This window comes from Equus asinus, chromosome 16 (assembly GCF_041296235.1).
Source record: "Equus asinus isolate D_3611 breed Donkey chromosome 16, EquAss-T2T_v2, whole genome shotgun sequence".
In the NCBI taxonomy this organism is placed as follows: Eukaryota; Metazoa; Chordata; class Mammalia; order Perissodactyla; family Equidae; genus Equus; species Equus asinus.
In genome coordinates, this window is record NC_091805.1 from 27,491,664 (window position 1) to 27,507,748 (window position 16,085).

Sequence of the window (16,085 nt, forward strand, 5' to 3'; positions counted from 1 at the left end):
AATAATGGACATAATGTTAACTAGCTCAGAGTGACCAGAAGGATTGAATTAGATGTATAGTAAAACTTTGTCCAGCATTTGGTGCATATTGGCAGCTCAAAAAAAAGTTATTTTCAATCATCTTTCTAGGAACTATGACAGGTAAGGCTCATTGTCAAGGCATGTGAAAATGCCCAAGAAAAGGATGAAAGGATTCATCAGTGAGACGATCTGTATGACATGCCAGCCACGTGCCAGGCACTGTTTTAAGCTCTGGGGATAGTGTGGTAAACAAGACAGACCCCATTTCTCTTGGAGCTTCCATTCTGGACAGGGAGAGTCTAACACCAAACTAAAACAAATAAGAAAAAATAATTAGTGAGGCATAAGTGCTACACAAAGGACTAAACCTGAAAGATATGATGGAGAGGAACAGAATGTTTTATATAGACTGGATAATCTGGGAAAACCTTTCTCATGTGATACTTAAGCTGAGATCTGAATAATAAAGAGGAGCCAGCTGAGTGATGACCTGGGGAACAGCATTCCAGGCAGAGGGACAACTAACGTAAAGGCCTCAGCAAGAAAAAGATCACAGAACGTGGTGACCGGAGCGTAACAGGTGTGCAGGAGATTTATATCAGCTGAGGCCAGAGGTGAGGAGCGGTCAGATCCTTAGGGCTTTAAATGCCAAGCTAATCACAGATAAAGGGCTAGTCTCCTTAATATATAAAGCGTTCTTAGAAATTGAGACGGTAAGGACAAAAACTCAATAGAGAAACAGGCAAATGACAGAATAGACAGTTCGCAGAAAAAGAATAATAAATGATCCTTATACATATAAAAAGATGCACAACTTCATTCATCATAAGAAAAGTGCGGATTAAAGTTACATTGAGATACTATTGTAATCTAGATTAGCAAAAATACCAGAGTTGAATAATGCACTCAGTTGGTGCAGATGTGAGAAAACAGGCATTGTTGATAGGAGCGTGAAATGGTGCAACTTCAATAGGATACAATCTGGTAATATTTATTAGAAATATAAATGCATTTACTCTTTGGCCAAGTAATCCTTTTCTGGGATTTTATCCTTGAGATATGCCTGCACACAAACCGAAAAACCCACGTGTGAGGCTGCCCACTGCAGCCTGTTTGTAATAGCAAGAGACAGAAACAAACTTAAGTGTTTACTGAAAGAGGCAGGTTAATAGATGATGGTACATTCCCACAGTAGAATCCTAAACGGCTATAAAAAAGGAATGAGGAAAGGCCTTATATTCTTATATGGAAACAAAATATATTAGGTAAAAAAAGCAAAATGCGAAACATGTATAGTGTGCTACCATTGTATAATAAAGGAGGTAATAAGAAGAGAGTCTTATTTGCTTGCATTTACTTTAAGAAACATGACAGACTTGTAAAGTGATTACCTGTGGGAGAATAGGATGGGTAGACGCAGGAGGAGCACAAGACTTACTAACGTATACTTTTTTATATCATTTAAGTTTTCGAATCATGTGATTGGTATTTTTATTCAAAACTTAAAAAATAAAAAGTTAAAGACAAAAATGAATAAACAAGAAAACCTACTGATTGAGCTCAGAACAAATAAAGGTCTGATAAAGAAATTGAAATTTATTTGAAGTATGATGGGAAGATGTTGTAAGTTTTAAACAGGAGATTGACAAGATCTGTCATACTTTGAAGAGAGTGCTTCATCAGCCCAGCGGGGAACAAAGTGTAGTGGGTCAAGGAGGATGTGGAGTCTGTTAGGTGTGTTGGTTTACATTAGAGATGAGAATGGCAGACTAGGATGAGGTGCTGCAGATGGAGAGAAGCAGAGTATGTTTTGGAGGTAAAGTCAAAAGGACTTGCTGATGGATTGGCTGTGGAGGCAGGGGGAGGGGGAGAAAATAAGTTTTGTTCCTTGAGCACTGAAGTGGATGATGCTGCAACCAGAACTTAGAAAGCGGTAAAGTAACTTACAGATGCGGTGGTTCATAAGGTTTCATGGAGAAGGTTGTGTAACAGCACAATCGTGAAGGACATTGGGATCTGAGGAGATGGTGAGAGGGTGTTGCCGATGGAGAGGAGGGAATGGAGCAGGCAGGGGGCAGCAGGCAGGAGAGGGCTCTGTCTGCGGAGTGAGTGGGTCTTTCTCCTAACAGTTGCTGCCATTTTTCTTTGTTGTAGCTCACCTCAGACCCACAGGCATGAAATGACTTGAAATCAAATCCTCCATTTCCATTACATGCTTCTTTTAACTGCTTTCTACACGTCCTGTGACTGTTTCCTTGTAGTAACTGAAGAGTTTCTAGCACACACGTTGGCACTCTGAGAAATATACTAAAAGAAACAAATCAACCAGTCAAAATGGGGACTGTTTGGCTGGGTTAAAGATTTGTCGCTTTTTCCTCTGCTGGCACGATAAGGGAATGACCTTCTCTTGGAACTGTAATGGAATGGCGAAGAAGGGCAAATCTCCCCAGAGTCCAGCTTGGACGCTCCAACAGATGCTTCTACTTTTACAGCTAATTTTTAGGCTAAGAAGCTTTTTGTTTTCACCTCTCCTCTCCACTTAGGAAAATGATTTGATGACTAGACTCCTCAATGGAGAGACCCCTCTGCAGATGTTGTACTTTTCTTGAAAGAGTAGTGGCCCCAGAAGTTCGTGTTTCTGATAAAGAAGATACTTGAAGCTCTGGTTTCCACTTTTGGGGTAGATTGTTACTATCTGGGTTGGGTTTTAATACAACAATCCAGTTTTCTCCCTTCCTACCCTTTCCCTCCACCAAACAGAATCCATGTGTTTTTCCCCTTTTAAAATTCAGCATTATTTCAACACTCTTGTCAAGTGCACTATGTTTTTTGCAGGAACTATGTCATAGGCAGTTTATGAACCGAGACCAGTAACAGACCAGCAAAAGCTGTTCCACCCAAGTGGCTTATGAAGACTTTCAGCTCTGGGCTTTAGATTGGTTAAGTGGAAAAAAACCAAGCTGGGTTTTAAAATTGAGAAATTCTTGTTCGCCTTGCCCATCCTTCTTATAATGATGGTGTGCCATGGTCTATGAAGGGATCATCAGTGCTGGGGCTTCTGAGCTGAGAGAAATATTGAGAACATGTTAATAAAAAGAAAGAGGAAAATAGCTGAGATGTAAGCATGTGTGTGTGTGTGCGAGCACGTGTGTGCATGCGTGTGTACACATTTCTGACCCTCATTTCCTTTAAAGTCAAGGTGGGGTTCACTTCAGTCATGTGGTTCTATCTTAAAAGTTTTTTCTTTTTAAAGAAATCTCAGAGGCAGTAAATGGAGAAGATCATTAAAAATCAATTCAAGCTGTGACCTTTTGAAGAGGGGAGGTGATGTCATATGACCTTTATTTTAAGTGTGAAATCAAATCTACATAAAGTGCAGTATTTAGTTCCTCTGAAAAAGTTGAGATTGAAATTTAGACACAATGGCAGCAAATATGCCAAAATTCAAACTTTAGATTATCAATGATGCCTATAGAATTTAAACCAGTCACTTGCCTGTTTTCAAACACATTGTATTAGGGAGGAGCAATGCTGTGGGTTTGGCTTGCTTTGAAACAAAATGATGACTTTGTTTTGGAAAATGGCACTTGGTAATATTTCTTCACTTCACAGAATTATTATAACATTCACAAGTGGCTGGAAGAAACCAACACTTTATAAAGGATGTTTTATTAGCTAATATTAATTTTTCTATAAACATTTGTGGGGAAGGAGGAAGAGGACGAAGAGAAGCAAATCGTCGCTTGTGTCTTGGTCAGCTCGGGCTGCTATAACAAATACCAGACCAAGGGGCTTAAACAACAAACTTTTATTTTTCACAGTTTTGGAGGCTAGAAGTCCAAGGTCAAGTCACCGGGAGATCTGGTGTCTGGTGAGAGTGCACTTCCTGGCTTGTAGATGATTGTCTTCTCATTACAGTATATCCTCACGTGAGGGAGAGAAAAAGTGAGCTCTCTCCTGTCTCTTATTATAAGGGTGCTTATTCCATCATGAGGGCTCCCAAAGGCCCATCTCCAAATAGCATCACTTAAAGTGAGTCCAAAGTCTCACTTAAATGTCATCTAAATCAGCTATGACTGAGAATCGGACTAGGGACAATTCATCCTGAGGCAAAATTCCTCTCCAGCTGTGAACCTGTGAAACCAAACAAGTTAAGCACTTCCAAACACAATGGTGAGACAGACACAGGACAGATGCTCTGAAGAGGAGCAGAATGTGCCACCCCAAAATATGACTGTCGGGGTTCAGGATGTACTACCCCCCAATATGCTGCTTTGGTATATTGATTGTTTTGAGCTGTAGGCACTTGAAAAGACAGCAAATGCAGGAAGGGGCTTTCTCTGAACTTCCCTCTTATCTGCCTAAAGACAGATCCTTCAAAAGGAACTCAGTTGTCATAAATCCCCTCCCCAGGAGTTTTATTAATCAGGGAAGGTTGACTCATCACAGGAGAGACACCACTCTCAATAGACACCACACTCAAACTTTGTTACAAACTACCATACCTCCTATCTATTCTTCTAAGGGCCCATTCATCTTTTCTAAAAATCATTTACTTTCCCCTAAAAGACCTATATCCCTCCTCCCCTTTGCCTATTAAGATGGTATTTAATCCTGAATTCTAAAGCCACCTCCTTGAGTTACTCATTTTTCCCTGGGTATCTACCATGTACTCATGTTAATAAACGTCTGTCTGTTTTTCTCTTGTTAATCTGTCTTTTATTGCAGGGACCTCAGCCAAGAACTCAGAAAGGTAGAGGGAAAATTATTTTCCTCTCCTGTAATTCCCATTCCAAAAGGGAGGGATTGGAAAGAAGGAAGGGGTGACGGGTCCCAAGCAAGTCCAAAACCTAGCAAAACAAACTCCATGAGATCTTAAGGCTCCAGAACAATCCTCCTTGGTTCAAGGCTCTGCCCTCCAGGTCCACTGGTGTAGCAACATCACTCCCACAGCTCAGCCATGTTGAAACATGAAAAGTTTGGGAAAGACCTAACATTACCAAATTTTTTTCAGACAATTTTTCTCTAAGTTTTTTGAAATAGCAAGGAACAAAAAAATCAGATCTGTTTTTTACAATGTAGGTCAGACAACCTATATCTCTCATTATGGGTCATGGATTTATAACCATATTTGGGTCATGAAATCCTTTAAGAATCTAAAGAAAACTATGCCTAGTTGTCATATGTTAGGTTCCCAATGAATTGGATCTATTTTTGGTCACTCTTCCTATCTATTTGAGGAATCTATTTAACGCTTCCTATTTTAATAGCATAGTATTTTTATTATAAAGTTTTACACTAAATTTTAATCTCTGCTAAGTCCTGACCACCCTCACCATTCTTTTTAAAAATCTGAATTTGATGGGAAATAGATGAACTTTTTAATAAATGCTTCCAGTCGAGTTGAATGATCATCTGGGAGAAAAAAAAAGATCCCTACCCTCATGCCGTCACAAAAATATAGAATAAAGATCTAAATTTTTAAAAGAAATTAATAGGAGTGTTAGTCTATATTTAGAGTTAGAGAGACCCTAAGCAGGAAAGGAAACCCAGAAACCAGGGGGCAAAGATAGACATAATCAACTACATAAAATTACACATTTTATCTTGGCAATATCCATTATAAACAGAATGGATGAAAAGACCATCGTGGATTAGGAAAATATTTGTCACACATGACACGTCATATCACGAATATGGAAATTATTAAGAAAAATACAACTCAATAGAAAGATGGGCAAAGGAAATGGAAATGTACAGAAGGACCTGGAAAAGACCAATAGCTATATGATAATTTAAAACTCACTGTTTATGAGGATAATACAGATTCAAATAACGAGATACAATTTTTCAACCATCAGATTGGCAAAATTTAAAACATGTAATACTGGTAAAAATAATAGTAGATGATATTCATTAAGTGAGTAGCATGTGCTAAACACTTTATATGGATTATCTTATTTAATATTCATGATAATGCTAAGAAGTAGATTTTTTTTACATTAAGGAAATAGCTCAGCTAGCAAACGCCAGACCCAAGATTCAAACCCAGGCAGTGTGACGCCTGGTGGCCAAGCTCTGATTCAAAATGCCCCGGGCCCATGAGGCGGCCTGTGGAGTGCAATTTGCTACAACCTTTAGCGAAAGTAATATGCTAATGAGACATTAATATTAAAAAACTCATTCCCTTTGACCTTGGCATCCCCAAAATAAAAAAACCACCATGATCCTGGCGTTACCTGTTCTTTGACTACTTAGTAGAACTTACCTGTAAAACCATCTGGGCTTGGTTGTGGTTTTTCGTTTGTTTTTAAATTTTGTGTTCTGTTTTGTTGTGAGTAAATTTTAAACCACTGACTTTCTTAATGGTTAAAGATGTATTTTCAATTTTCCGTTGCTTCTTGAATTGGTTTTGGGAAATTACATTTTTTCCAGGAAATCATCTGTGCCATTTACTAAGCTTTTGTCTCTCAATCTACCTTTCCTATCAGCCTGGTAATGCTGGGGCTAGGGCTCTGCAAACCTCCCCAAACAAGTTGGACAATCCCCAGCTCAGGGATGCCATTCTTCCTACATCTCTGAATTCCATGTTACCTCAGCGTCCTCTCTTCACCTTACAGTCCTCCAACACCTGCTTAACCAAGTCCTTACATTAATTTCTCTCTGTTGAAATACCCAGTGCAGGTTCTGTTCACCCAACAGGACCCTACCTGACGCGTCACCCACGTTGTCTGTTTTCAAATTTATTAGAATAAAATTATTTATGGTGATCCCATTTATTAAAATCTCTGCAGTATCTAGTGATTTCTCGTTTTTCATTCCTAATGCATGCATTTATTTTTACTTAATTTTTGTCTATCTCTAATAGTCTTTTTAAGTAATAATTAGTTTTTGGCATTTTTCCTAACTTGCTTTGTTGGACACACTTTCACTTTCAACCTTTGTTTCCCAATATAAGCATTTTACAGCTATGAATTTCTCATAAATTACTGTTTTAGCTGTATGTTTGAATTTACTATTTTCATTATTCTTCGTCTATATATAGTCTAATTTCTATTTGAGTATTTCTTTGAACCATGAATTATTTAGAAGTATCTTAAAATTCCCAAATGTCTTGAGTATTTCTAAATTATCCTTTTCTTATTAATTTCTAAACTGTTTGCATTGTGGTTAAAGAACTTAACCAGTATGATAAGTTCTACGATATTTGCTGAGAATTCCATAACGGTCTAGTAGCGGTCAATTTTTGGAAATATTCCATGTGTACAAAATTCTCAAATTTGGGGGCACAGGATTCTATGCGTGCCCAGTAGAGCAAGCTTAGTTGTATTGTTCAAATCGTCCGTATCCAAATCTTTTTGATCTATCCACTTCTGAGAGTGACATGTTGAAGGCTTCTACTGTGATGATGAATTTGTCCATTTCTCTTTGTGACTCTGTCACTTTTTTTTGCTTTAAAGCACTAGAGTGCAAGGACATAAATATAAGGATATTAACTGCAGCAGAGCATCTTGGCAAAACTCTGAAAATATCATTTCTAAATGTCCATCACTAGTGAATTGGTTGAATTCATTATATGAAATATTATATAGCCATTAAAAAGGATAAATTTGTTCTATATCTACTAACTACAGGGAGGTCCATGTTAAGGGACATAGGTAAGTTTCAGAGTATGTATATAGCAATCCCATTTTTAGTAAACAAACCAAAAATTACGCTATTTGTGAACACGTCAATACATTTGAATTAGAAAAAAGGCCGTTAACATCAGTTCCTCTAGAGAAGTGACTGGAGAGAGTGGAAAAGAACTTTGACAAATAACTTTGTTTTACCTCCTACAATGACCATGTTTTACTCTGACAATTTAAGGAAAGTATAGTAAAAAAGAGATGATCAGCACTCATGTTATCAAGCCTGATAGGAAGGTATGCTATGTGAAAACAGCAAGTTGCAAATGTCATAATACAATCTTCTTTAGTATAGTGACATGGACATGTTGATATGAACATAAAGAAATGTCTGAGAACACATCCACTAAGTCAGTATTATCTCTAAGTGGGAGGATTGTGGGGGCCTTTTCACTGCTACATTTATCTGTTTTGTTTGCACTCATTTTATACATATATATCAATTGTGTTTTCAAAAAAATAATCGTTTTAAATTAGAAGAGGTGACTACAAAAATGCTATGGACTGTCTCTCACATACACAAAAAACCTCCAAAACAACAGAAAAAGTCCAGACACTATGAAAAATTTTACATACAATTTCAGGTAGTTAATCCACTCTCTGAGGCCCTTTTTATGGATTGCCTAGGTTTCTGCTCCAGTAGAGCGTTTAATGGCAGAAAAATTAGTTGACTTGCCAATTCCTCGGTCTATCCTCTGAGAAAGGAGCCGGCTCCAGGGCATAGTCTTGGTACTGACAAATGGCTGGACTCTCATCTGTAAGGAGGACTCCACCCTTGATAGTGAGATGCTTCTTAAGCCCCTCACACTGCTCCTGCTGTGTCAGCACCTATGTGTAAGGTGTGAGGGGTGGGCTGCTGGCCTTGACATATTCTTAGGTCTGGTTTCAATCATTAAAATCACTAATTGTCAAAAATGGAAGAGAAGGTAGGGATATGAGTGTGCAGTTTGTAAAAACATTTAATGTTATAATTTAATCTTTGATAGTAAAAGAAAACTATTGTTTTCATAATATAAATTTGTGTCTGTGTTGGGGGGGCATGCCACATACAATTTGAGCTCTAGAGAGGAGAGAGAAGTAGCTGGGAAGGTAGGCAGATTATTCTCTTAAAACCATGCTTAGGAGGTTGAACTTTATCGTGAATGCTAATGGGGGAATTACTTAAAGGCTTTAAGTTGGGAAGTCACAGGATTTGAGTCTTTAGGATTCCTTTGGCTGCATGGTGGAGAAAGAATTAGAGAGGAGCTAACTGAGAAGTCAGCATACTACTTAAGACTGTTGTAGTAATTCAGCTCAAGAGATAATGGGCCTTGGATTCTGGGTAACAGCAGTAGGAGTGGAAATATGTCAGTGGTTTGGAGAAATATTCCAAAGATAGCATAAACTTGGATTAACTAATTTGGGGGTGTGGGAGCCAAAGAAGAGTCAAGTTGATTCCCAGGTTTCTGGCTTGGGCAACTGGAAGATGGCGGTGCCATACTGATAGAGAAAGCTGGAAGCAGCACTGGGCTATTTGGAGGGGATGAAAATAGTAGAGCCAAAATACATATTATTTCTCTTTCCTTGCCTCTAGGAGATTGAGAGAGAGCCTAGAAATGGATTCCAGGGCTGCCACCCACTTCCAGGTCTCCTACCACCCACTTCCGGGTCTCCTGCCACATTTTTCTGAGAAGACTGACAGCTCTGCTGTGCTCTCCTCTGGTCTGTCCACCCCATCCCGCTGGTCTAGTGAACCTGGAGCATTCTCTTGGCCTTCCTCCACCCTCCTCCTCCTCCACACAGTTGTAGCAGATGATACATTTAGGAGAAAGTCACAATGAAAAAGGGTTATATCACTTAAGGGTAGAATTTAATGATGACCAAACAAGATATATATTAATAATTGATATATATCTTTTTATTATGCACAGATAAAGGACTTAAAACTGTGGATATCAAAACCATACATCTAAGCATGTTCACAAAATTGCCGACACATTGAACAGAGAAAAGAATCCAACAAGGGTGTTCAAACTGGCCACAGGGATTTTAAGGGTACTCTTTTTACCCTCGTAGATGATGAAAAACAGCAACAAAATCAGGCTCATTCAGGAAAAACCAGAAGAGAGAAGTACTGTATTTGGAAACTGATAATAGTCCTTTTCAGAAAAACATCTGTCAGTTTCATGAACAACCCCCAGCTAAAACAAACAGGAAAAAAATCACACACACAATTCACCCAACAAAATGTGCTCTGTTAACACAACCAGCAGTACAACCAGCACGCAAACCATGAGGTAGTTATAGTACAAAAACGCTGGCACGCGTGTGCGCGCCACCACACACGCTCACACTCATGCCCACAACAGAGCACACGAAGGAAATAGGTTTACAATCTCATTACAGACAAGGAAAAGACCATTTTTGTTTGTTTGTTTAGAAAATGCTATAGAAACAGCTTAGACAGGAGGAATCTCTGACTTTCAAAATAGAGTAACAGCTGGTAAACAGCACACAGAGCGAAAAAGCTATAGGATCTTCCACAATCGGCCTTGGAGTTCAGAGCATTTCAACAACGGCTTTAGCATCAAACAACAAAATAAAACGGCCTCTGCAAATTAAGGGTGTAGCCTGCAGAAGTAACAAAAGACTGCGGATAGAAGAGTTTATCTGGAATATAATAGTAGTTTTAAAAACTTGGAGAACGTGTTATAAAGTAGAGCTTGTACTTTGTATTAAAACTGTGAAGTATGAAGCAACTGGAAATGCTGTAAGAAGAAGCTAAGGAGATTTTTTTCTTTAAATGTTCATTTTTCAGAAACATTTCAGAAATACTTAATGACATTCACTCTCCAATTAACATGGGATCAGGTTATGTCAACATGGATTTCTTGACTCGAATAATACTTCTGACAGTAAGACCCAAACAAATAAAGGTTGACTTTTTTCTTCTCTTTTAAAATCTTTTGGTTTGCATCTATAAATTTGTAAATTAACTTTAAATTATTTATAAAATCATTGGTAATGTAGCATCTCTCTCAAAAATATACATTTAAATATATTACAAAAGGTTGTAACCCTGTCCATCTATGAATTCGATCTTTTAATATCTCTTAATAGCTAATTTTCTTTTTAGCAGGATGTAAAGGGTTTTTTTTTTTAAAGCAAAGAACTGATCAAAAGAATTCACAGTAACTGAAATTAAACATTTCATATGGAGTAACTTAAATTTATCTAAAACACTTAAATATATCTTATACACAAATTTTTGTAGTAAAATATAGCTATAAGTGACTTAAAGACTCTAGTCTTCTTTGAAGACATCTTTAAACATTTTTATACATAGAATATGCCAATACAATACATTCTGCTGAAGGTTAGGCAAAGCGCATTATTTTCAAACACAGGTAGCGCAATCTAGGTCCTCCACTCTGATACCTTTATGTTAAAAAAAGTTAACTGAAGGAAAAAAATTCTGTAATCTCCTATCTTCATTTGTATGTGGAAAATTATCAATGTAGATAGCCTGGAAATCTTAGCTCTCAAGTAATCTGTTTTGGTTAAAAGTTATCCTGATTGAATGTCTATACCTATATAATCAATCAGAGTATTATTACTCTATGATTAGATAACAATGATCATCAATTGCCCCCTATTTGTGTCCCTGGTTGACACGGCCCTCAGATCTTGGGTGTCATCACCATTTCCTACTTGAGGTTCTATTCACAGAGAACCAGACATGACTTCCTTATTTTAAGGGCAGTAAGATTTGCTTATGAATATTTTGGGGTAGAATCTAGCCTATGCTATCCGTAGAATTCTAAGTCGTTTGGGGGGAATTCTGGAAAACGAGTAATTATTTATTTGCAATGAAGCTGTCCTCAGTAGTGAATGATTTGGCACACAGATTTCCCTCTGGCATTCTTCTTTAACATAGAGGTATCAGTTGAGCTTATTTTAGCTGCAGAGTGGCATCATATTATTCCATTTTAATGAAATTCACCTCAAATCCTTTTTGAGTTTGGGATATATTTAAGGCAAGAAAACTAAAGCAATCATGAGTGCCCTTTTCCCTATCTCAGCACTTTCTTGGCAGAATTGGTGACACTGTTAAGATAACCAATAAATCCAACAGGATCTGCCATGCATTTGCATCTTATAAGAGCTTGGTTTTTACAAAAGGAACTATTAAAAAGGCTGATATGTTTTCAGTGGAAACACTAATTCTCCCAAATATATTTAAGAATAAGTTCCAACTCTGAAGGCACAGGACATTATTAAAAGGGGAATGAATTTTCTCTTGTTCAACAGAGAAAACGAATGTGCCAGATGACATATTATATACTTGTACTGGTAATCACCGTTCAAATTCCTCCTCAACTTTACAACTCAATTTTACCCCAGTTTAATATTAATTTATCAGAATATGATGTCATAAATGGGCACAAATCTGCAGTCCCAGATTTTGACCATTTTCAATTTCTATACGCCTACAAAGAAATACAAAATTTGCATTAAGACATTTTTGCAGTCAGTGTGCAAGTGTGGGGAGAAGGAGGAAGCTGATAAGGTAATCAGCATTGGTTTTGGCCCAGGGCACAAGAAAGGAATGTTGCCTTGATGTGTGTCAGGATGCAGTCCCTGAGGCCAGCACCCATCAAGCTGACACATCGGCCCCCACAGGCTGTGGCAGCAAGGTGAGAAGTGTGCATCCAGAAGGTGCAAATCAGACATGGAGGAACCCACTTAGAGAGTCTTGAAGCGTTTCTTTTGTTTCACGTCTTGGTTCAGTTATGAAAGAATCTTTGGCCACATTTCCTTACTGGTTCTACTATCTGGCTGTTCTCCGTTACTAACTCCTTGAGTCTGGGTAAAACTGAGGGCCCCAAATTATGAATGTTCTTACCTGGACAAAGCAGCATTTTAAAAACTGGCATGTGTTTCACATTGAAAACCCCCAAGCCTGGGAGGGGCTTGTGGAGAAGGCCACCATCTTAGCTTTCTCACATGAATCCTAGTGTGTTACAGAAGTCCAGGGGTCACATTTATATTAACCCTGGGTGTGGGGGTGAATACAATAGGTGATCTTTACATTGAAATTCACTCTCTCTTTACAAAGGAACCACAATCAAGCCTTCCGAGTCTGGAGTCTGGACACGTGGTGTCAGCCTGGTGTCAGCCGCGAGCCGTCAGGCCCTGCCCTTGGCTGTGGCTGGGCCGGGCTAGGCTGTGCTGCTGCTGGAGCAGGGCGTGCTCTGTGTGCTGCCAATGCTGTGGGCTGCACTGCTGTTTTCCGAGGCTGGCGGGGAGGTGGGGACTTGCTGCCTTCCTGCAGTCTCCCCTGTGGGTAATAAAGAAAAAGCGCAAAGAAAGATGCATGTTAGTGTGTGCATTCTTGAAAAGACCATTTCCTCCTCTGCCATCTTATCTGATTAATGTTCTTCTCAACGATGGGCAGAAGCAACTAGACCAGAAGGCCTCATGCCATAAGGTTGTTTTATTTGCTGGTGTTTTTTGTTTTTAAAGCCTCTTGCATGGGGAAAAAAAGAACTGCTTTCAAGCTGACCGACAGGCAGTTGTAGTGGCTAAGATTCCTGACAGTTGATAAGTATCCCCAGGGCTTCAGTGTCTACAACCTTTGAAGAAACCACCAGCATCTGTACTGTGTGATGCAGCTGACCAGCACCTGTATTCAGGAAACACTGTCCAGCTCCTCTCATAAAGATGTTGTTTGGAAGGTGAGACCTTTAAACCGTAATATAAGAGAACCTAGGCAGTATGGGGGCCTTTTTATGAAGGCACTTGTTCAAAATGGGGGTGGTGAAGCCTATATTTCACCGTAGCTACAACAGAGAGAACCACGTGCCCCAAACACACAACTTACCTGAGAAATGGAGGTGGGAGGAGCCTGCTCTCAGAAAAACCTTTTGGGGAAGGGGTTTAGCTGTTTGCACAGGGGGACTGTGGTTGCCAGGGAACACCCCCTCCACCCTGAGGTTCACTGTGGGGTGCAGCACATCTCCTAACGCACTAAGCCTCCCGCTTTTCATTACACACCCCACTGCATTTTAGCTAAACTCACTCCTCGTGCCAAATGTGCAGTGCTCTGGCGAGCGAGGAAAGCTTGGGTCACACACATGGTTTGCATTTAGCACTGCGAAAGGCTCTGGAGCTGTCTTTTCTTCAGCGAAACTGGCCTCAGGGCGGCCCTCAAAAAATGGCTCTAGGTAGGGAAAAGTGATCAAGGCTTTCAATGACAACACTGCATTTTCTTTGAAAAGTCAGAGCATAAACTTCATAAAGGTCTGGTCAGCGGTGCCCCCCTCCAATGTGGGAGGCCCTAGAGGGCCAGGTCTGTTTATGAACGAGCCTCCTCTTTCCTGTCATGCTGAAATACACAGCTATCAGCCCAAGATAAGCAACCCTCCAGCAGCTTCATTAAAACAAAACACCCGAGCAAGCGAGCTCTGCCCTCCAAGAACAGGAACTTAGCCCGTTACTTCCATTCCCTTTCTGGGGCCCCTCAAAAGCCTCTGCCAAAAAAGCAGTTCTGCAAAATGTAGCCCCGGCCCCTGCCCCTGGGTCTGGTTACAGTGTTCTCAGTCACCCATTTTGCAAGCCATGCAGCTACAACACACATTTTTGCGTCAACCTCAGGGCGTTTATATTATGCTTGTTGCATATTTGGCCCTTGCTGTATTTCCTCTGATTATCTTTTTTCTGGGATTGGTGGCATAAAGAGGGGACGGGGGTCAATATTCCTCAGAGGCACAGAAACACTGTATTTTCACTCTTCTTTTTTTGGCAATCTATTTTGGACCCTTCCCAACATTGCCCTCTACCCTTCATGAGTGTATGTAATTAAAGGTGGGGAAGTTTGCCTCAATGACAATGACTTTCCGCCAGAAATTCACTTTCCCCAGAGCGGGAGCTTCATTTCTAGAAGGAAATCAAATCTCTTAGCTATTCTGATGGCCACAAAAAAACCCTCCAAAAACCAAAAACCTCAAGAGACCTGAATAAAAATTCAGCCCCCTTACAACCCACATGTTGGTCCACACCCAGCTGGATCCTCATGTTATCAATCAGAAGGACTAACGTGGCTGTACGTAAAGCATATTTTAAAAATGCCTTTTCCCTACTTAAATAAAGGATACATCAGAAAAGCAGGAGCTAAGTCAACACTCCACCTCCCCTTTTTGGCTCACCTGGGCTTCATTTGTTCAGCGTAACGGCAGCTCACGCAAGATGGCCGTGCCTCATCTACTGACAGTGGACAAGTCTGTCTCACCCAGAATTTGACATACACTCGGTTATTCACGTTCAGGAAAAGTGCCAGTACCACTCCCTGCCCAGGAAGTCGGAGTATTTGCTTTCCGATGTCTATTTGCCAAATATTATCTGCTGCCATGTCAGTTTATTTTAATCAGTGCTTATTAGAAACGTCTTTCAACTTCCAGAGTTTTGGAAACTCTTGTGCTGCTAATGGAAAACACTGTCCAAAATGAAACCCCGAGCAAAACAAAACAAAGAAGCCCCCTGTACTCGAGACTGCAGGAGTCATTTCACCAAGGTGGACAAATCCACTTAACCCAATCATCTATTGTCTTTAAGCCAATAACGTGCCAAGGAGAATATTTGTTTGAGAATCTGCTCAGAAATGTTGAAAGTATCTTCTTTAGACTATCCCTTCTACCTGTGTGGCTATTTTCACAAGTAAATATGAGATTTCTCAATATAACCAGGTGGTTAAAACTTTTCTCTTTTGAGAAATTAAGAGAAAGTTTTCCTTTGTCAGATGGAAGTGGCACTGCAGAAAAATTCACCATGACAAAGAAAGTTTAATGTGCAGATGTGTCTGCTTAAAAAGCCAACAGAGTCCCCTGGGTCTTCCAAGATGGCCCCCTTGGTTTTCTGCTCTCTATCACAGTGACCTCTGATGTCTTGGAGCACTGACTTTCTCTAAAATGTCTCTTGAGTGATGAGTACAGTCAGCCTACTTCTGGAGAAGATGGACAGGGAAGACCTCAGGGCTAAGCAGAGCAGGCCCCTTAGCGAATGTACGGAGCTCCAGGAAGGCTCCCTGCTTAGAAACATCACATTGGGCCATCAGAAGAAATATGTTCAGTCTTCATGCTTTGCTCCTAAAATCTCAAAACTACATCAGGGAAGAGAGATTTGGGGAGGAGAGAGAGTGAGCAGGAGAAAGAGGCATTTGGAACATGAGATACTCGTGAGACGGTTTTAGAAAACAGAAAAATATATTTTTTAAGGGATAATCTTTTTTATTACTTTAGCTGGGCATGGAGTTGTCCAGATCTGATTCCCTGCCACCTCTCTGGTGGTCTGCTTTACAACTGTATTCTTATCTGTCTCTCAGAATGGCACGTCCTAGGG

General features: G+C 39.8%; 1 protein-coding gene across 2 annotated transcripts in view; it reads right to left on the reverse strand.

Moving 5' to 3' along the window:
- Window positions 1-9,580: 9,580 nt before the first annotated feature.
- TGFBR3 (transforming growth factor beta receptor 3) overlaps window positions 9,581-16,085 on the reverse strand; it is a 187,192-nt gene continuing 180,687 nt past the window's right edge. For both annotated transcript variants that reach the window (XM_044748975.2, XM_044748974.2), the window contains exon 17: window positions 9,581-13,029. In XM_044748975.2, the coding sequence (XP_044604910.1) occupies window positions 12,911-13,029 (119 nt within the window). In that variant the 3' untranslated portion in view covers window positions 9,581-12,910. The remainder of the gene's footprint in view (window positions 13,030-16,085) is intronic.